The 23126-nt window shown below is 42.4% G+C and overlaps 1 protein-coding gene across 1 annotated transcript in view; it reads right to left on the bottom strand.

The window, feature by feature from the left end:
* The window catches only part of TNFRSF11A (TNF receptor superfamily member 11a), a 97366-nt gene that overhangs the window by 5422 nt on the left and 68818 nt on the right, over window positions 1–23126 (bottom strand). Inside the window, exons 4-9 of the mRNA XM_044295715.1 lie at window positions 8155–8298; window positions 7980–8073; window positions 6434–6519; window positions 4445–4549; window positions 2625–2677; window positions 266–812 (exon numbers count right to left, since the gene is read on the bottom strand). Coding sequence (XP_044151650.1) covers window positions 266–812; window positions 2625–2677; window positions 4445–4549; window positions 6434–6519; window positions 7980–8073; window positions 8155–8298 — 1029 coding nt within the window. The remainder of the gene's footprint in view (window positions 1–265; window positions 813–2624; window positions 2678–4444; window positions 4550–6433; window positions 6520–7979; window positions 8074–8154; window positions 8299–23126) is intronic.

The raw sequence follows: 23126 nt of genomic DNA, 5'->3' as shown, positions 1-23126 counted from the left end.
AAAAGCGCAACAGAGACCAAACGCAGCCAAATTGATGTATTCTGAACGGATCCTTATCCATTCAGAATGCTTTGGGGCTGAACTGATCCGTTTTGGGCCGCCTGTGAGAGCCCTGAAACGGATCTCACAAGCGGACCCAGAAACACCAGTGTGAAAGTAGCCTAAAAAAGGCATGTGGAATAATTTTAAATCTATGGGAAAAAAGGATCATGACAGTTCATAATGGACAGAATCAGAAATAATGTCATTTTTCATTGTATCTCACCTGATGAAGGTGGTGGGATATCTGTAGTAGGGGTGCTGCTGGCACTACTCCCATTTCTTGAAAACTGCCTGTCAGTGCAGCAAGAACATGGCTCCTCTCCATCACTTCTCTCTGGGGTAGGATGTGCTGCCTGTGAGAATACATGAAACGTGTGCTGAGAGGCATAATGTCCGCACACATTGTCCACAGGATCTCTGGCAGAGTTGTCCTGAATTTCTTTGGCAGACTGACCACAATGATGGTGGGAATACAGAGGAATACTGACGCCTTCTTCCTGTGAAGGAGACAGCAGTCTGTCTGAACTGGTATCTGAAAAGCCAAGGAATGTTCCTGGACAGCCAATTTCACTATCCGATGTTGAGCCCATACGTGCAACCATACTCTCATTCTCTGGTTCAGGTGATCCTCTCGGGTCCATGTATTCATTTTCTGTTGGAATCATTCTGCCCTGGGGAACCACTGATTCTTTTAGAAGACTGCATTCCTCCGAAAAAGCATAGGTTTTGTGTATGCAGTCCTCGCCCTGGTCACTGAATGGTGTTTTTAACTAAAATATAAAAATTGTACACAGGAATGACTTGAGCAGATGCTAATCCAAATGATGGAACAATTTTCAAGTGGTGACTGGTTCTTGAACGAGATGACTTACATAGTGAACAGTAGAAGACATTTTTTGCATGTTCCTTGCTCACTATAAATAATCTACACTACAGGGAGTGCAGAATTATTAGGCAAATGAGTATTTTGACCACATCATCCTCTTTATGTATGTTGTCTTACTCCAAGCTGTATAGGTTCGAAAGCCTACTACCAATTAAGCATATTAGGTGATGTGCATCTCTGTAATGAGAAGGGGTGTGGTCTAATGACATCAACACCCTATATCAGGTGTGCATAATTATTAGGCAACTTTCCTTTGGCAAAATGGGTCAAAAGAAGGACTTGACAGGCTCTGAAAAGTCAAAAATAGTGAGATATCTTGCAGAGGGATGCAGCACTCTTAAAATTGCAAAGCTTCTGAAGTGTGATCATCGAACAATCAAGCTTTTCATTCAAAATAGTCAACAGGGTCGCAAGAAGCGCGTGGAAAAACCAAGGCGCAAAATAACTGCCCATGAACTGAGAAAAGTCAAGCGTGCAGCTGCCAAGATGCCACTTGCCACCAGTTTGGCCATATTTCAGAGCTGCAACATCACTGGAGTGCCCAAAAGCAATACTCAGGTGTGCAATACTCAGAGACATGGCCAAGGTAAGAAAGGCTGAAAGACGACCACCACTGAACAAGACACACAAGCTGAAACGTCAAGACTGGGCCAAGAAATATCTCAAGACTGATTTTTCTAAGGTTTTATGGACTGATGAAATGAGAGTGAGTCTTGATGGGCCAGATGGATGGGCCCGTGGCTGGATTGGTAAAGGGCAGAGAGCTCCAGTCCGACTCAGACGCCAGCAAAGTGGTGGTGGAGTACTGGTTTGGGCTGGTATCAAAGATGAGCTTGTGGGGCCTTTTCGGGTTGAGGATGGAGTCAAGCTCAACTCCCAGTCCTACTGCCAGTTTCTGGAAGACACCTTCTTCAAGCAGTGGTACAGGAAGAAGTCTGCATCCTTCAAGAAAAACATGATTTTCATGCAGGACAATGCTCCATCACACGCGTCCAAGTACTCCACAGCGTGGCTGGCAAGAAAGGGTATAAAAGAAGAAAATCTAATGACATGGCCTCCTTGTTCACCTGATCTGAACCCCATTGAGAACCTGTGGTCCATCATCAAATGTGAGATTTACAAGGAGGGAAAACAGTACACCTCTCTGAACAGTGTCTGGGAGGCTGTGGTTGCTGCTGCACGCAATGTTGATGGTGAACAGATCAAAACACTGACAGAATCCATGGATGGCAGGCTTTTGAGTGTCCTTGCAAAGAAAGGTGGCTATATTGGTCACTGGTTTGTTTTTGTTTTGTTTTTGAATGTCAGAAATGTATATTTGTGAATGTTGAGATGTTATATTGGTTTCACTGGTAAAAATAAATAATTGAAATGGGTATATATTTGTTTTTTGTTAAGTTGCCTAATAATTATGCACAGTAATAGTCACCTGCAAACACAGATATCCCCCTAAAATAGCTAAAACTAAAAACAAACTAAAAACTACTTCCAAAAATATTCAGCTTTGATATTAATGAGTTTTTTGGGTTCATTGAGAACATGGTTGTTCAATAATAAAATTAATCCTCAAAAATACAACTTGCCTAATAATTCTGCACTCCCTGTAGTAGTCAACAGATATGACACTTCATCCATGAACCAGAACTCAACCACAGGACATACTATATACTAACTGCTGAGGCAAAGTGCATCGTACCTGAGATTCATGTTCTTGGTCACAACTTTGCCGTAGCCAATCCTGAAGTTGTGCTGAAAATCCCCAAAAATGTAGGTTAATTACAAGCTTAGTAACTCAGTTTCTGATATTTGTTGAACTCAAACAAAGCATGCTGAGGTTTCAGGAGTACAATGTCCAGCTCACACTGCCACAGCTGAAGTCTTAAAAGGGTTTTCAGAGATTTTTTTTTACTGATGACCTATCCTTTGGGTAGGTCATCAGTATCTGATCAGTGGGGTCCAACACCTGGGACCCCTGCCGATCAGCTGTTTTGAGAAGGCAGTAGTGCTCCTGTGAGTGCTGCTACCTTCTTACAGCTTACCAAGCACAGAGCCGTACATTGTATAGCGACTGTGCTTGGTATTGCAGCTCAGCCCCATTCACTTGAATGGGCCATGTGAGCAATAAACGTGCCATCACTTGGCCTAGAAAAAAGCTTACAGGAGCACCAATGCCTTCGCTAATAGCTGATTGGAGGGGGTCCCGGGCGTCGGACACCCACTGATCAGAATACTGGTGACCTCAGTATAGGTCATGAGTTGTGTTGAGTGAACTTGTGTTTTCAAATTTGGCGTACAAGGTTCGGGTTGTCTAAGAGTTCAGTTATGGATTTCGATACCACGGACCATAACTTATGGTTTGTGGTAGTGGAATCCATAACGGAATTCTTAGATAACCCGAACCTTGTACGCCAAACTTGAAAACACAAGTTTGCTCATCCCTAGTCATGAGTAAAAACAATCTCGGAAAACCCTTTTAAGCCTTTAGGTTCATGAATGTCACTGTTAATGAAGGCATCCTGTTGGTGCTATTTATGAGGCCACTCTTATGGAAATATTAATAAGGGAATTCTGGCGGTACAATTATATAGGCACCCAGATAGCACCATTAACGTGGGGTACCATTTATCTTGGTGGCAGGTTCTATTGTATTTACTATTAAACTGAAGAATCATTGTGGCCCAGATTTACTAATCCTAAAGATGTTAGACCGGCTGTCTAAACCTGCACAGATTAATCACAGGGGCTCACGCTGGATCCTAAATCTTGTGCAGTGATAAACCCTTTTCTTTGATGCTATACCAACTATTGTTTTGCTTACTATGAGACAGACTTTTACGCCAGAACTGTGGCACAGATTTGGTGCATCTTAGGCCTTCCCCCATATTATGAAGCATCACCCAGAGGCAGACAGGCCACAGACCCTACAGGGAAATATTCTGGTGAGCCGATTTATTATTCTTGGCGCATCAGGTACTTATACACCTGGCCAACTGCCACAGGTACTTTCTTGAACTCAACTGTATTCCCATCCTCAGGACTGTGATACAGTTAAATACTGTGCTGAGGGAGGCAGTATATTGTGCTGCACTGTGCTATTTGGTTCCGCTGAGGTGATATTTTGTGCTATACTATAGTACTGAAGGTCCCGTCTACTTCTGCTGTCCCTGCTTACTTATGTTGCCCTACCTTCTAATTTAGACCCCCCTACATGGGGCCTTTTAGTGATTTTTTCCAATCCGCCTATGGCTTCATCCATTCCCTCTAAGCCACACCCCTTGTCAGGCTTGTCAGGAAAAAAGTGTAGAAAAGCTAGATGAGCCAAATTTCATTTTTTATAAAATCTGGGCCTCTTTTTTTAAGCCGTCATTTCCAGAGCAATCACAGTTTTGTGCGTTGCAGGGAGTAAACAGTTATTTTATGGGGAACAGAAGAAGTGAACATTTATGGTAATAAATTAAGCAGTCTATCACTACTTTTAACAGGTCGACATGTAACTGATGCTAAGAGGAGTAATACCTATGAATGCACTGAATTTCTTCCTATGGCACACAGCATAGATGATGCATATCACAATCCCTGATGCCACAACAGGGAAAATAATTAGGATTACCACCTTTGTCACTACATAAAGAAAGCAAATAACAGTTACATTAGAATAAGTAACAATACAAAATCAAACACTAAAATACTTAACAAATCAGGTTCTGTTCACATTAATACAAGATTCTTTTCCATCAAGTTTCTAAAGCTTTCGGACTGCTGCAGAATTCTGTGATCCGTCAGTATCTGTTGTACAATGGATCAGTCATAGCCATCATGACTCTGGTACCACCGGAAGCCATGAGGCTGCTTCAGATACTATTTGATGGCTATTTTCAGTAATGTGTATTGGTTTCATTAACCCATAAAGCCCCTTGACATTTTTATTTGCAGGCCATTCTTTGGAAACCATTACAGGTACATATAAACCTTGGTTATCTTCATTCAAATGCTTTACATTGTGAAAAAGTGGTAAAATAAATACAAAGATACACAAAGATGTTCATGATCTTACTTATTCCTATTATACAAAATACGTCAGTGGTAATGCAGCAGATATGTATTCAGCATTATGAAGTATAATATGTTCGAGTCCTGTCTGAGTTTGAAATGGACAGGACTGAACACTGTCCATTTACAATTCAATTGGTACATTGACACTGCAGCGTGTTCAATTTTGTCTGATTTTCTTACAAGACTCACTCATTCAAATGAATGGCTCTGCAGAAAAATCGGACCTCACATGGATACTACCCATGTGCAGTCTGCTTAAAAAATTCATCTGGAACATGGACGACTTTCCTGTTGTCTATTTGAAAGGGGCCTAAGAGTTCCTAGCAGTATTGAGACTGAAGGAATCTATTTTGAAACGGGGATGACTACACCATATGAAAAACAGAAAAAGATAGATAGATAGATAGATAGATGGATATGCCTGAAAGCAGCAAGGTCACACAAATTACTAATGAAAGAAGTAGTAACTCTTTGCAGTTCGTTAAAGAGGTTGGTCACTCTCTGGCTACTTGTGACTGATGTATATGTAAGATGACTATATGGCACTTGCCAATATAGACCTTGTTGGTATTCTGTGGTGTTTGCCATCTTTCATAAGTCTTGACCCCTTGTTAGACAAATCTTTTGTGCTGTTCACATAGAGGTCCTGTCCATAAGATGGCCACTGATGGAGGGTCATGACACATCACTCAGTCTCCTCCATGTAAACTCCCAGCAGTGAAGTAGAGATGGTAGGTGCAGTGTATTTCAATGGAGGAGACATCACATGGAGGTGATTTGTCTTGTCACATGATCCTCTGTCAGCAGCCATTTTATGGACAAGACTTCTGAGTGGACATGGCAAACAAGCAGACATACCTTATAAAATATAGAAAATGGCTCAGATTTTCAACAAAGGCTATATTGTTAACTTACCTACAGGATGGTCACAAGTTGCCAGAAAGTGTCCAAACCCTTTAACAAACCACAATAAGCATTTTCCATTAGTTACCGGCAGGGACCTGTAGCATCTGGCAGCAAGCGAAAGCCAGAATGTGTGACAGCACCCTAACCAACAGAGGTGTTGTCAGGTGTGCCTGTGTAACGCCAAACTATATATTTTCTATACGACACCTGCAGAGTTCTGTGAATTTCTCAGGCCAGTCCTCCTAGCTGGAAAATTCTTTCAGGGGACATGGAGTAAATTGAGTCCTAAGGAGTTGGCACTGCAGTAGGGAAAGGCGGTGACATCCACCTCAAAAGGGTCGTCTCACATGACAACCCCTATCAATCAATTTCGCCAGTAAAATGGGTACATGAACCCAATAGTTTGCATCAGCAGTTGGGGAACCAGCTTTCGGACCCCCAAGGATTTGACAATTATGTTTGTCACACGTCTTAATGACTATTGTTTTCTCACTGTATATCTGAATAGATTCATTTGCACTTAAAAAAAAAAAATCAGACACGTACAATCCTGTGGGACAATGTAACGATCACAGAAAGCATCAGACATGTTAGAGCCAGGAACGATCTCTTGTAATCCAAGATCTGTGCAGCTGTAAGAGACAGAGAAAACACTATTAGGTTACAACACACACTACGGTACATACAAAGTCACCACATCCTGTGAGATCAAGGGGCTTTCAAATATTGATGGAGAATTTCCTTAGTTATGAAAAAAACTTAGACAGGCTTAGTTTGTTCTGTCTCTGGAGCAGATAAGGCCCTCAAAAAGCTTGTGTACCTAGGAAAGGTGAAAAGTAATGCAGACACTACTTTACCTCTACGACATCGGTATTCGACTCAAGTGAACAGTAAATAAGGATAATGGTGAGGAAAAGCACAGACTGCAAAGAGAAGAATGTGCCAGCAAACATTACACAGCGCTGAGAAAATGTATTTATTTTAATTTCTATTGCATATCTGTCTCATTGGATGATTTCAGATCTTCCATGTGGATATCTCACGTAGACAAGCAGCCCTATCTAAAAGCAACAGGGGCACTCTGCTGGCAGATAGGCAATACTATTCTGTACGGTAGAAACCTTAACAATTGTTTTTTTATTTTTTAATAAAGACTCCGTGTACAGTATATTACCTGATGAAGTGTCCCTGTCACTATTACGAGCTGCCCGCAGATAGACCGGCCAAATCTAAACTCAACTATTAGGCAAAGGAGACCAGAATAACCAGTTGTTATTATTGTTCACCCATATGAAAATGTAACTGGCCCCATAAACGTATTAGGTAGTTTGAACGCAAATGAAGACAACCCCTTTGGAAATAGAACATGAGATGGCAATGGGCTGACCATGAAGTTGCTGCCAGGAAAAAAATCACATCTGACCATATATTTGGCCTACACGGAAATACAAGAATGGACCAGGTGTGCCAGAATGAGACCCGCTCTTTGTAAGTGGCATAGGCAAAGGTTTCCTGAACAGGAGGCACCCTATATTCTGTCTCTATGCGGGAACATTGAAAGGTTTAACTTCAAGAAGCAAAACGGCACTTATATTTTTTCTATATTCAATAAACACCTTTTCTTCTAGACCTTTTGTCTACACAGAAGCTCTTTACAGTAAGATGTAATGAAGCAAAGTGAAAATACAGTAGGTACATATAGCTTTTAAAGGAATCCAAGCAGCATGTCACTGCTGGATCAGGTGCTGCTTAAGGACACATGACCACTGAGGCCATTCATTGGCTGCAGGGGCATATGTGACCCTGTCCATGCTGGAAGTTTATATTCAGAGACTGGAAGTGCAGTGATGACAACCCGGGACCCATGGAGCCAAAACCAAATGGTGGGAAGCCAGTAAATACAGATCCTTTCATAGGTCCCACAGGTGGAAGGGATAAAAAAAGAAAAATAAATCAATGAGTTGCTATTTGTTTAAAATACTTATTTAACCTCAGTGTCCGCCCCCTGGTGTACAGGCAGGCACATGGGTTTAGGTTAGCTTGGAACCCCTTCAAGACATACCTTCTAGATTCTACAATGTGAGTGACTTACTTTGTCCAGCGGGTGCATCCATCTGTTGCCGATGTAGAGTTGGAATAATATCCCACAGGGCATGGTACACAGACAGTATTTTTATTTGATTGGACTATAGGGGGAAAAAAATATATTTATTAAAATGTCTCCCCATAATATAAAGGCAGCCACTGATATCACACAGGATAGTTACCTGGTATCTGAACTCCAGATCCAGGGGGGCACTTGACATTCTCCATACATATTTCTTGTTTGGTATCAAAGTGGTATCCTTCAATGCACTCACATTCCCGAGGGTATGTACTGTTCCCATTAAAAGTCACACGTAAAACTTTCCCTGCCAGAAGAGAAGTTCCATATGTACAATGTAAACCTGCACTTCATATAGATCTAATTTATCACAAAAGTATAAATGTAAAAATGATGCAAGAGGATGAAACAAAATCTAGAAAATATAAAAAAAAATTAGCAGCTGCTAAACTGTGTAATATCTAATATCAATGTCATACTAGGAAGGTAAGGTGGCCATATATATTGGATAGAAGTTGGCTGACGGTTGAACAGCAGATGAAGCAACAATCATCTGGTGATCGTTCTGCAGACATAGCCGTAGACATTTTAGTCCATATTGACCATTACAGCTGATCAATATGGTCTATAAAAATGGGTGATGGATGAAAGATCTTTCTTGAATGATCCTTCTTTGAACAAAAGATCTTTTGTCCAACTATCAGACAAGAAATTCAAACATGGCCGAATTCTTTGTCTTTTTACTTTTTAGTATTTCATCAGTTGACTAACACAATGGTTAGTTGACAAATTTCAACCAACGAATGATTATTTTTTGGTTGAAATCATACATTTTGATCAACTTTAACGTGTATGGCCTTCTAAAGAGGTGTTATTTTCCAATGTGCTGAATGCCATGCACTCCAGTATTGTTATTATTAGGGTACGAACACACATTTCAAGAAGTCAAAAGAGAGTGAATAAAAAAAAAAAAAAAAAGAGAAGTCACATCTGTCCGTTATACTTTCCCTCCTTTTATGAGCCACTTCTGATTTTGGCTTCCAAAACTACATGAAGAAACATGACCAGTGTGGCCGTACCTTTATAAGAGCCACTCATTGACCTGAAACCAACACTTAGATGGATAAGATTTCTGAGAGGAATGTGCATGTCGACAACAGAACAATCTTCTCAAATGGCCTAGTCTCATATTATTCATATTATTAATCAACACTTAAAATTATTCTTATTAATTACCTACTTAAAGAGGACCTTTCACCGATCCTGACATTGTGAACTAAGTATACAGACATGGAGAGCGGCGCCCGGGGATCTCACTGCACTTACTATTATCCCTAGGTGCCGCTCAGTTCTCCCGCTATGCCGTCCGGTATCTTCGGTCACTAAGTTATGGTAGGCGGAGATTTCGGTCACTAAGTTATGGTAGGCGGAGTCTGCCCTTGTTCTGCTGTAGCGCTGGCCAATCGCCAGGCTGTGAGCTCTGCGCTGCGATTGGCCAGCGCTACAGCAGAACAAGGGCAGACTCCGCCTACCATAACTTAATGACCGAAGATACCGGAGGGCATAGCGGGAGAAAGGAGCGGTGCCCAGGGATAATAGTAAGTGCAGTGAGATCCCCGGGCGCCGCTCTCCATGTCTGTATACTTAGTTCACAATGTCAGGATCGGTGAAAGGTCCTCTTTAAGTAGGTAATTAATAAGAATAATTTTAAGTGTTGATGAATAATATGAGAACTGCCTTAGGGTCTTTTACATGTGAAGATAATTTAGTAAAAAATAAAACAAGTACCAATTGACGATATAGCCCGATATGCTAATGATATTATCTGATTTGCTAATGATATGTATTTAAGAAGCTTCTAAAGCACAGGCAGAAGAGAAATTAGCTCAGTCAGTGAAAAAAGGCGATAAGACATTCTTCAGATACATAAATGAAAAAAGGAAACTAAAACAAGGAATTACCAAATTAAAAACAAAAGAACAAAGGTATATGGAAGAAGATAAAGACCTAGCTGACTGCCTCAATGAATACTTCTGTTCAGTTTTTACAAAGGGAAATGAAGGAAAAGGACCTCAGTTAGGAAAGAAGACTAATTAATCTTTTGATGCATGTGTCTTTACAGAGGAAGAGGTTCTAAGTCAGCTGTTTAAAATTAATACAAATAAGTCACAGGGGCCTGATGGGATATGTAGTGTCCCACTACGTAAAGGTGGGCACTACTTTACCACATCAACCCCGCTAGCTGAAACCCCCTTAATGACCAGGCCACTTTTTACACTTCTGCACTACACTACTTTCACCGTTTATTGCTCAGTCATACAACTTACCACCCAAATGAATTTTACCTCCTTTTCTTCTCACTAATAGAGCTTTTATTTGGTGGTATTTCATTGCTGCTGACATTTTTACTTTTTTTTGTTATTAATCAAAATTTAACGATTTTTTTTGCAAAAAAATGACATTTTTTACTTTCAGCTGTAAAATTTTGCAAAAAAAAACGACATCCATATATACATTTTTCTCTAAATTCATTGTTCTACATGTCATTGATAAAAAAAATGTTTGGGCAAAAAGAAAATGGTTTGGGTAAAAGTTATAGCGTTTACAAACTATGGTACAAAAATGTGAATTTCTGCTTTTTGAAGCAGCTCTGACTTTCTGAGCACCTGTCATGTTTCCTGAGGTTCTACAATGCCCAGACAGTAGAAAACCCCCACAAATGACCCCATTTCGGAAAGTAGACACCCTCAGGTATTCGCTGATGGGCATAGTGAGTTCATAGAACTTTTTATTTTTTGTCACAAGTTTGCGGAAAATGATGTTTTTTTATTTTGAAAGACAACTTTTCCAATTTTTTTATACAAAGTTGGCATTTGACCAAGATATTTATCTCGCCCAGCATGGGTATATGTAAAATGACACCCCAAAACACATTCCCCAACTTCTCCTGAGTACGGCAATACCACATGTGTGACACTTTTTTGCAGCCAAGGTGGGCAAAGGGGCACATATTCCAAAGTGCACCTTTCGGATTTCGCAGGCCATTTTTTACACATTTTGATTGCAAACTACTTCTCACACATATGGGCCCCTAAATTGCCAGGGCAGTATAACTACGCCACAAGTGACCCCATTTTGGAAAGAAGACACCCCAAGGTATTCCGTGAGGGGCATGGTGAGTTCCTAGAATTTTTTATTTTTTGTCACAAGTTAGCGGAAAATCATGATTTTTATTTATTTATTTATTTTTTCCTTACAAAGTCTCATATTCCACTAACTTGCGACAAAAAATAAAAATGTCTAGGAACTCGCCATGCCCCTCTTGGAATACCTTGGGGTGTCTTCTTTCCAAAATGTGGTCACTTGTGGCGTAGTTATACTGCCCTGGCAATTTAGGGGCCCATATGTGTGAGAGGTAGTTTGAAATCAAAATCTGTAAAAAATGACCGGTGAAATCCGAAAGGTGCACTTTGGAATGTGGGTCCCTTTGCCCACCTAGGCTGCAAAAAAGTGTCACACATCTGATATCGCGGTACTCAGGAGAAGTTGGGGAATGTGTTTTGGGGTGGCATTTTACATATACCCATGCTGGGTGAGAGAAATATCTTAGCAAAAGACGACTTTTCCAATTTTTTTATACAAAGTTGGCATTTGACCAAGATATTTATCTCACCCAGCATGGGTATATGTAAAATGACACCCCAAAACACATTCCCCAACTTCTCCTGAGTACGGCGATACCACATGTGTGACACTTTTTTGCAGCCTAGATGCGCAAAGGTGCCCAAATTCCTTTTAGGAGGGCATTTTTAGACATTTGGATCCCAGACTTCTTCTCACGCTTTAGGGCCCCTAAAAAGCCAGGGCAGTATAAATACCCCACATGTGACCCCACTTTGGAAAGAAGACACCCCAAGGTATTCAATGAGGGGCCTGGCGAGTTCATCGAATTTTTTTTTTTTTTTTGGCATAAGTTAGCGGAAATTGTCTCTTTTTTTGTTTTTTCTCACAAAGTCTCACTTTCCGCTAACTTGGGACAAAAATTTAAATCTTTCATGGACTCAATATGCCCCTCAGCGAATACCTTGGGGTGTCTTCTTTCCAAAATGGGGTCAGTTGTGGGGTGTTTGTACTGCCCTGGCATTTGAGGGTCTCCGCAATCATTACATGTATGGCCAGCATTAGGAGTTTCTGCTATTCTCCTTATATTGAGCATACAGGTAATGAGATTTTTTTTTTTCCGTTCAGCCTCTGGGCTGAAAGAAAAAAATGAACGGCACAGATTTCTTCATTCGCATCGATCAATGTGGATGAAAAAATCTCTGCCAAAAAAAAAAAAAGTAGGGGAAAGGCGTCTGCCAGGACATAGGAGCTCCGCCCAACATCCATACCCACTTAGCTCGTATGCCCTGGCAAACCAGATTTCTCCATTCACATCAATCGATGTGGATGAATAAATCATTGCCGGGATTTTTTTTTTTTTTTATATATATACAAAGTGTTTGCCAAAGCATTTGAACACCGCCTCCTCCTCAGCTCATATGCCTTGGCAAACGTATCTTTTACTGCAGAGGAGAAATCTCGTCTTGCAGCGCCGCATACACCGACTTGCGTGTAATCTGACAGCAGCGCAATGCTTCTGTCAGAATGCACATCAGTGCTGCAGCTAGTCGATCGGTTGGTCCACCTGGAAGGTAAAAAAAACAAGAAAAAGAAAAAACCAGGCCCCAACGCAATAATTTTATTAACTTTGGAACAGAACATATAAACTTTAACTTTTTGAACAGAACATTAACCTTTTTGCTTACTGGTGTTTTTTTGTTTGTTTGTTTTTTACCTTTATAGAACAAACCTCTCCTTCCCCATGGGTCAATGTGCAAAGCGCAAATCGCCCAAAGATGTGGCGAAGTGCGTTATGCACTTTGTCCCAGGTGAAAGGAGACGTTTGCAGCAGCTGTGAGTGAATGGGCCCTAATAGCCCTGTGTGCCTGTCCTGGTGAGATGTGATCCCTATGCTAGGTGTACCTGTGTGTGGTACTTCCGGAAACACTCCCCTAAGCATAGGGCAGGGTGGTCAGGACAGAAATAGTGGGTGTCACGCCTTATTCCACTCCTGCTACAGACACGACATCTTACTGTAGAGAACAAAACTATATACAGAGCCAATTAAATCAAATATACAGACACCTTCTTATACCAGCGTCTGGTTCTGCGGGAAACTAAATACGGAGACAACATCTGGTCATTGAAGTCCACCCCTCCCAGGTGAAGGTTATAGTCGTGGACTGAGAGGGGCTTTTCAATGACACGGGTTGCTCGCTCAATTTGTATTGTCGTGTCTGCGTGAATGGAGGAGAGCATGTAAACGTCACGCTTGTCTCTCCATTTCACCGCGAGCAGTTCTTCGTTACACAATGCAGCCCTCTCCCCCCTTGCAAGACGGGTGGTAACGAGCCGTTGGGGGAAGCCCGCGCGACTAGTTCGCGCGGTGCCACAGGCGCCAATCTGTTCTAGAAACAAATGCCTAAAGAGGGCCACACTTGTGTAGAAATTGTCCACATAAAGATGGTACCCCTTGCCGAATAAGGGTGACACCAAGTCCCAGACTGTATTCCCACTGCTCCCCGGGTAGTCAGGGCAACCGACCGGCTCCAGGGTCTGATCTTTTCCCTCATAGACACGAAATTTGTGGGTATAGCCTGTGGCCCTTTCACAGAGCTTATACAATTTGACCCCATACTGGGCGCGCTTGCTTGGGATGTATTGTTTGAAGCCAAAGCGCCCGGTAAAATGTATTAGGGACTCGTCTACGCAGAGGTTTTGCTCTGGGGTATACAAATCTGCAAATTTCTGGTTGAAATGGTCTATGAGGGGCCGAATTTTGTGGAGCCGGTCAAAAGCTGGGTGGCCTCTGGGACGGGAGGTGCTATTGTCACTAAAGTGCAGGAAACGCAGGATGGCCTCAAAACGTGCCCTGGACATAGCAGCAGAGAACATGGGCATGTGATTAATTGGGTTCGTGGACCAATATGACCGCAATTCATGCTTTTTAGTTAGACCCATGTTGAGGAGAAGGCCCAGAAAAGTTTTAATTCCGGAAACTTGGACTGGTTTCCACCGGAAAGGCTGGGCATAAAAGCTTTCCGGGTTGGCGGTTATAAATTGTGTGGCATACCGATTTGTTTCGGCCACGACTAAGTCCAAGAGCTCCGCAGTCAAGAACAGCTCAAAAAATCCCAGGGCCGAACCGATCTGAGCTCTCTCAACCCGAACTCCAGACTGGGCGGTGAAAGGGGGAACTACAGGTGCGGCTGAAGTTGGGGACTGCCAATCAGGGTTTGCCAGCACCTCAGGGATTCTAGGGGGTCTACAGGCACGTCTTTGCGGTGGCTGCGACGGGGTAACTACTGCTCGTGCCACCGTACCAGCTTCAACTGCCCTTCTGGTGCTCGCCACTTCACCATGTTCTACGGCAGTGCTGGTACTAGGTCCAGGGAGGGCTGCGCTGCTGGTGTATGCCTCACCACGTAATCCGACAGCACCAGCCCCACTCTGCTGCCCTTGAAGCAGATCCTGCGCAACCTGTGGTCTAGCGACACAGGGCCGGGTACGCCTGGTGCTATCAGGGACCTCAGCCTCCTCGTCCGAACTTTGGGTCAGAGTGCCACTGCTTTCTACAGGTTCATATTCTGACCCGCTAGATTCGTCAGATGAGGGTTCCCATTCCTCATCCGACTGGGTCAGAAGCCTGTAGGCCTCTTCAGAAGACTACCCCGTTTGACATTTGGGCAACTAAATTTAGGGGTATTCCCTGAGACTACCCAAGAAAAAAAGCAAGCCTGTCTTACAAATGGGAGGCTAGCGAAGTACCGGAGACCGCTGCGGTTGATAAAAAATATCAAAACTGATTTTTTTTATCGCCGCAGCGCGTGTAAAGTGATTGTGCAGTGAAAATATATTTTTTGTCACTGCGGTGGGGCGGGCGTGGGTGAACGCACGTGTGGGCGACCGATCAGGCCTGATCGGGCAAACACTGCGTTTTGGGTGGAGGGCGAACTAAAGTGACACTAATACTATTATAGATCTGACTGTGATCAGTTTTGATCACTTCCAGATACTATAAAAGTACAAATGCTGATTAGCGATACGCTAATCAGCGAATAAGGGACTGCGGTGCGGTAGGCTGGGCGCTAACTGATCCCTAAACTACCTAACCAAGGGGCCTAAACTATCCCTAAAACCTAACAGTCAATACCAGTGAAAAAAAAAATGTGACAGTTTACACTGATCACTTTTTTCCTTTCACTAGTGATTGACAGGGGCGATCAAAGGGGTGATCAAAGGGTTAATTGGGGTGCAGGGGGTGATCTGGGGCTAGTGTGTGGTGTTTGGTGTACTCACTGTGAAGCCTGCTCCTCTGCTGGATCCAACCGACGAAAAGGACCAGCAGAGGAGCAGGGCAGCCATATAACAGATCATATTTACTAATATGATCTGCTATATGGCTTCTGATTGGATTTTTTAAAAATCATCAGCTTGCCAGCCGCGATCATTGGCTGGCAAGCTGATAAAGCGACCCCCCTTGACGAAATGCCAATGACGTGATGACGAGCCAATGCGCGATTGTGCACAGCGCTGCCGCCTCCGGACCGCGGATCTGCGTTAGGCGGTCCGGAGGCGGTTAAAGGGGTTGTCCAAGTTATATTTATTGATGACCTATCCTCAGGATAGGTCATCAATATCAGATCAGCGGGGTCCGACACCCGGCACCTCCACGGATAGGCTGTTTGAAGAGAAGGAGTGCGCGGTGTCAGCGCTGCCTCCTCTTCACCGTTTACCTTCTAGCCGTTGCATCTGCAGTGGTGAGCAGGTGTAATTACACTGCAGATGCAACGGCTAGAAGGTAAACAGTGAAGAGGAGGCAGCGCTGACACCGCGCACGCCTTCTCTTCAAACAGCTGATCGGTGGGGGTGCCGGGGGCCGGACCCCGGCTGATCTGATATTGATGACCTATCCTGAGGATAGGTCATCAATAAATATAATTTGGACAACCTCTTTAAGGGTCAATTGGTTCATGTTGTTCCCCACCTCCTGTAGAGCATAGTCATGGTATTTTGTATTGCATTGTAATGCATATTTCCAGGTTATTTCCTGTGTACCAGGCCTACTTGGGGTGTAGTTTCTCCTCCTAAGCTATAGAGGGAGCTAGGGAACACCCTAGTATATATAGTTAGGCCCAGACAGGAAAGGGGAGTTCAGTCTAGTCCAGTTGGCTAAGCAAGTTCAGTCTAGCCTGAAGTTCTGAGTAAGTGATGCTCAGAGGTTAATCCAGGAGAGGAGTATCCTCCTGAGTTATCCTGCACCCTGCAGAGTCCAGAGCAGTGCTGATTCTATCCAGCCAAGTGGAAAGCTGAGAGGCAGAAGTTTATTGTCAACAAGAAAATTTTTACCAGAGGAGGTTTCCCTACCCAAGGATAAAGCCAGCTATTAGGCATACGGGCCTTGGAGAATGCCAGACAGGATCTGCAGAAAGTACAGCCTGATCTGTGAGTTTTAATTCCCTCTGAGTCACCTTGCTAGGATTCTACCTGCCATCTATGTCAAGCCTGCATGTTACTAATCTTCTTCATATGGAACTGTTTGGAGTTTGGACATAGTTTGAACTGTTAAGTAAAGAAGAATTCTAGTTCAATGCAATCGTGTGTACCTCCATTATTCCTCCTAACAATCGGTGTGCCACCCTTACCGGCACTGGCGTCACGAACTGTAAGGGATCTCGCCACAGGCACGCTAAACCTTCAACACCCAGGGCACCTCACCTATCACCTGGCCTGGTCCCTATATCTAGAGAGTACCCCAGAGGATCTACGTGCCAGCCTCTTCATCACTGACTGTACGCCTGCCCAGGGTATACTAGAAACTGTGAGTGCTAAGAGCAACCCTTGGTCTGCCTACTGACCCCCGTGACCTCACACTCGCTCACCCTGAAGGACTGGCGTACTGCAGATACACCCAAAGCTATTAAAAGAGCTCAGCCGGGAACTAGCAAAACCATTAACAGATTTATTTAACCAATCACTGGCAACAGGAGTCGTCCCAGAAGATTGGAAATTGGCAAATGTTGTGCTCATTCACAAGAAAGGTAGTAGAGAGGAATCGGGCAACTATAGGCCAGTAAGCCTGACATCAATAGTGGGGAAATTAATGGAAACCATACTTAAGGAGAGGATTGTGGAACATCTAAAATCCCATGGATTGAAAGATGAAAAACAGCATGGGTTTACATCAGGGAGATCATGTCAAACTAATCTTATTGATTTTTTTTGATTGGGTGACTAAAATAATAGATGGCGGAGGTGCAGTAGACATCACTTATCTGGACATTAGTAAGGCTTTTGATACTGTCCCACATAGAAGGCTTATCAATAAATTGCAGTCTTTGTGTGTGGACTCCCATATTGTTGAATGGATTAGGCAGTGCCTGAGGGACAGACAACAGAGGGTTGTAGTCAATGGAGTATATTCAGACCATGGTCTTGTTATTAGTGGGGTACCTCAGGGATCTGTTCTGGGACCCATATTGTTTAATATCTTTATCAGCGAAATTGCAGAAGGCCTCGATGGTAAGGTGTGTCTGTTTGCTGATGACACAAAGATTTGTAACAGGGTTGATGTTCCTGGAGGGATACACCAAATGGAAAAGGATTTAGGAAAACTAGAGGAATGGTCAAAAATCTGGCAACTAAAATTTTATGTTGATAAGTGCAAGATAATGCACCTGGGGCGTAAAAACCCAAGAGCAGAATATAAAATCTGTGATACAGTCCTAACCTCAGTATCTGAGGAAAGGGATTTAGGGGTTATTATTTCAGAAGACTTAAAGGTAGGCAGACAATGTCATAGAGCAGCAGGAAATGCTAGCAGAATGCTTGGATGTATAGGGAGAGGCATTACCAGAAGAAAGAGGGAGGTGCTCATGCCGCTCTACAGAGCACTAGTGAGACCTCATTTGGAGTATTGTGCTCAGTACTGGAGACCATATCTCCAGAGGGAAATTGATACTTTGGAGAGAGTTCAGAGAAGAGCTACTAAACTAGTACATGGATTGCAGGATAAAACTTACCAGGAAAGATTAAAGGACCTTAACATGTATAGCTTGGAAGAAAGACGAGACAGAGGGGATATGATAGAAACGTTTAAATACATAAAGGGAATCAACACGGTAAAAGAGGAGAAAATATTTAAAAGAAGAAAAACTGCTACAAGAGGACATAGTTTTAAATTAGGGGGGCAAAGGTTTAAAAGTAATATAAGGAAGTATTACTTTACTGAGAGAGTAGTGAATGCATGGAATAGCCTTCCTGCAGAAGTGGTAGCTGCAAATACAGTGAAGGAGTTTAAGCATGCATGGGATAGGCATAAGGCCATCCTTCAAATAAGATAGGGCCAGGGGCTATCCATAGTATTCAGTATATTGGGCAGACTAGATGGGCCAAATGGTTCTTATCTGCCAACACTTTCTATGTTTCTATGTAAGAAAAGTCTTAGTATTTCATCTACTGTCGCTTCTATTTTCTTAGAACTGAAAATACTCTAAGGGCTCATGCAACGCAAATGTATTTTCTTTCCGTGTCCGTTCCGTTTTTTTTGCGGACCATATGCAGAACCGTTCATTTCAATGGTTCTGAAAAAAAAATGGAAATTACTCTGTGTGCATTCAGTTTCCATATTTCCGTTCCACAAAATACATATGGTCATGTGCATGAGCCCTAATGGGGTTTTCTGATACCAAGTGGATCCCACAAAACAACATTAAAATACACATAATACAATTGTAGGAGAAAGTATATAATATATTTACTATTCCAAAGTTGCATGGATCGGCCTCCCGGGAATATGACGCTCCACTTCTCAAAATCCTTCTTCCACCAACACCACATCCTTTACCAGGTTTCCGGACTAGGACATAGACAGGAAGTCAGTCACATCCACTGTAGATGGGGTCACAATCTCCCTGAAGCATATGCAAACTCCTGAATCTACCTCATCTGCGCATGTGCCAGGGAGAGAAATAGTTCTCGCCCATTCACAGTGGAAGACACGTCTCTGGTAAATTGACTAGACCAGAAACCAGGTAAAGGATTTAACGTTGGTGGAAGCTGGATTTTCAGAAGAGCCTCATGAGATTGGGTTCCCGGGAGGCCAATCCATGCAACTTAGGAATCGGTATATTATAAAATTTCTCCTCCAAGCATATTACGTGTAATTAAAGGGAACCTGTCATAAATTTTATGCAGCCCATACTAACGGCAGAATAAAGTAGGGACAGGTGAGTTGATTTCAGCGGTCTGTCATTTATAAGTTAAAACTAAGTGGTTGCCGAGAACCAACATCACAATCATTGCGGACTGGGCCTGGAAAAGAGAGTCATGGCCACCTGAGAAGAGTCACGATTATTCATGAATTCCTGGTCCCCCTGCCCACCTGCTGATGGCTGACAGTCTTCTACCTAGTTTTCTCCCTTTCTCTCTAGGAGAGAACTGCCAATCATCAGCAGAAAGGTGAGAGCAGGAGATGATGAATAACCATGACTCTGCTAAGGTAGATTTTACTCTTTTTCAAGGCCTGGGCTGCAATGATTATGATGCTTGTTCACGGCAACCACTTATGTTTAGCTCATGAGTGACACACCGCTGAAATCTGCATTTCTGTCACTATTTTATGCTGCCCTCAGTGAGGTCAGCATAAAGTTGATGACAGGTTTCCTTTAAGGTTGGTTTGTGGAATCTGGGTCCTAGAAAATCACGTTAAAGAGTATTTATTAGTCCTGAGAAAACACAAAAGGTCACAGTAGATGAAATTATACTTTTTCTCAAACACATATCATTAGCAGATCAGATGATCGTTCTCCGTATAAGGCCTTATGCACACAACCATATTTTCGGTCCACTTTCGGAGCACATTTTATTTTTTGCAGATTGGATGCAACCCCATTTACTTCAATAGGACTGCAAAATATATGGATAGAAAATAGAACATGGAAACCCCACATCAAGTGGTAGCAAACAGAGAAATACTGGAATTGTGGTCTGTCCCAACACCTCTCTCTACAAAGAGAGGTATCAAACCAATGTATTTGGCATTGAACTCCAAGTCTGCCTTCTCTAAGTCCCCACCCCTCCTAGCATGGGACAAAGAGCTCCAGAATAATATCCCAGAAATAGACTGGTTGAATATGTTCAAATTTATAGCTAACACTTTTCATAATACCGCACTCCTTGAAACAGCAGTTAAAACATGCCTTAGATGGTATTATATGCCCGATAAACTATGCAGAATATTTCCAGGGGCGTCTCACCTTTGCTGGAGGGAGTGCGGACGGAGGGGCACACTCTTGCATATATTATGGTCATGCCCGCTTTTATCTAATCTATGGGACGAAATCTCACTCGCTTCCAAATTTAGTGGCGTAAATATCAACAAATCCCCACTAAGGGCATTATTCTTCTCTGATATCTATTCCATCCCGGCTCATTGCCGAATCCCAGTAGCCTTCCTATTCTTGACCACCAAAGTGGCCATCACTGCGTGTCGGAAGTCTACCAACGTTCCCTCTGTGGCAGAAATCCTAACGAGAGTCCATACTACATGTTCTTACCAGAAAATGCTAGCACACAAAGAATGTAACATCGACAAATACCGGTCAAACTGGGAATTATGGACTTCCTACTTCTCCTCGAACAACAGCAATTTGACAAACATGTCATTGTAATTGTGATTGTACCTGAGACTTTATGTTTTATGTTCTCACCTGTCCTATATTTAATTACAATATACAATTTATTGTTACCCATGTCCCTCCCTCCTGCCCCTGGTCTTATGTCTCCCTCCCCCTCTACCCTCCCCTTCATGTATCAAAAATGTAATACCGAGCTATATTTGGTCAACATCACTGTGATCATTGGCTTGATCACCTGGTATTTATTATCTTGAAACATTCAATAAAAAATTAGAACATGTCCTATTTTTGTCTGGTTTTAACCTGTAGAACCTGTAGAAGGGGAAAATGCAGGATGCACACAGCTTGTATGCGTGTTTTGCGGACCCCAAAAACGGATATGAGACATTATAGGGACAAGTTTTACTTTCATTTTAGCAGGGTGAGGTCAAAATGAGGTACAGTAAGATCCTCTTTTTATCTCTGGGAGGTTCCAACTATGGTGTGAGCTCATTCTATACATTACCTGAATGGTAAAGAGGAACCCTGTGTGCAGATCTGGCCTGGATTCAGGCCAAAGGTGAGTTATAAATCCAAAGAATTAATTCATTCATGAGCATTAAATCAGCGAAAGGCAATTCAAGCAAAAATTCTTCTCACCTCCTGCCAGGAGCCTGAACTTTACTTCATAATGAATACTGTTGTTTACCTGGCATGTAATATGATTGCCATGTGTATTATGAGGCCTAGCTAAAAGAGACAGAGACTGCTGCTTCTTAAAGCTTAAAGAAGACCTTTCATCTGTTTTACTTACAGGAGCTAAATACCAGTCTTGTTCTCCCTGGCTATGACTCTCTCTGTTGTGATTGGATCGCGGCACAGCCAGGAAGAAGGAGACGCCCATTGAGAAACCCTGGCGCCTTCTCCTCCCTATTCCGATGCTCAGTATTTACATACTGAGCGAGAGAACTTCAGGCGGGCGCAGTGGGGAGTAGGGGCGTAGGTTAAAAACAAAAAACTGGGTGGCAGCATACCCCGTACCCCACAAGTACAGGTATTTAGCTCCTATAAGTAAAAAAGATGAAAGGTCCTCTGCTAGAGGAGGACATATATCCTTATAAATGGTTTCTCAGAGTCTCTGACTACCTATGCAGGAACGCTGAGCCTTCTCATCCTTCTGGTGCTCAATAATACACAGGAAGTGGTCTCACATTGCTACTGATATAACCACTCACTAGTAAGTACGATAGCAGCACAGGTCTTCCCTGTGTTTACCTGCTGCGCATTCGCTAGCCCCCCCCCCCCCCCAACCTTTCCAGTTTACAGCAGTCAAAACTGCGAGACTTCACTGCTGCCTGTGGAGAGCCCATTTTCAGCAGAAGTCGTCTCATTTTCTAAAAGAGCCTTAGCTTTTATCACTAGAGAGTATACAAGAGGAATTATCACACATTAAAGGCCTATAAATGAATATTATTTTTATTTTTTTACAAATAATGGGTGGATGGTTATTTGGATATGATTTTTTTTTATGTCACCCCATGTCCTGACTCTTACCTTCCTCCTCTGTTTTAACTTTTTGTACTTAGATTGACTTTCTCAGTCAGACCTGAGTGACTCAGATATAGCGCCGCATCATTACACTGATAAGTGCTCTTCTGCGGGCGTCATTATCATCTAGACCTATCAGGAGAACAATAGAGCCGTCATACTGTTACCTTATCCCTATTATATTGAGGATTACCCTTCAGATAGCATCTTCCCTCAGCACTAGACTGGGTCCCCTATCTCTACAGGAGTTTTATCTCTCTGTGCTGACTGCTACAGAAGGACAATATTTTGTGTTTCATTTTCACTGGCATAGTACTGCAGAAATAAAAAATGGCCAAAAATTCAGTAAAAATTGTTTCCTATAAATATTGAGTTTAAAACAAAATACCCCTTTCCAACTGCGGTGTCCCTTAATAATATATATATTTGAGAAATATTTTAGTCTCCTGTGACTCCATGAGATTTCCCAGACCCTTTTAATATTTAACAATAGTCTATTACTTTTTTTTTTCCAGAATTTTGATTGCTTTTGAGACCACATGCCTGTTTGCATAAGAGGATATCACTCCAATAAATTATCATTTTTCAGCTATTATAAAAAATTCAATCAAGGATAACAAAGCAATTCCTCTTTGATCGTGTAATATGTCTGCAATAGCTAAGGATTGCGAACTTCAACTTGTACAAGATAATCTCCCCGTGTAAAAGGCCCTTCAACATTCTTTACCCTAAAATGTTATTATCAACAGTAACTATATAAAAAATAAAACCTAAAGCATTTACAATTATTAATATCAACTAAAGCTACTAATGTAAACCTGAAGTGAGAAGTATCAGAGACTGCGGTCACTGATCAGGATGGTTACAG

Source organism: Bufo gargarizans, chromosome 5 (genome assembly GCF_014858855.1).
Source record: "Bufo gargarizans isolate SCDJY-AF-19 chromosome 5, ASM1485885v1, whole genome shotgun sequence".
NCBI classification, from domain to species: Eukaryota; Metazoa; Chordata; class Amphibia; order Anura; family Bufonidae; genus Bufo; species Bufo gargarizans.
This window is presented reverse-complemented; position numbering and strand designations above follow the sequence as displayed.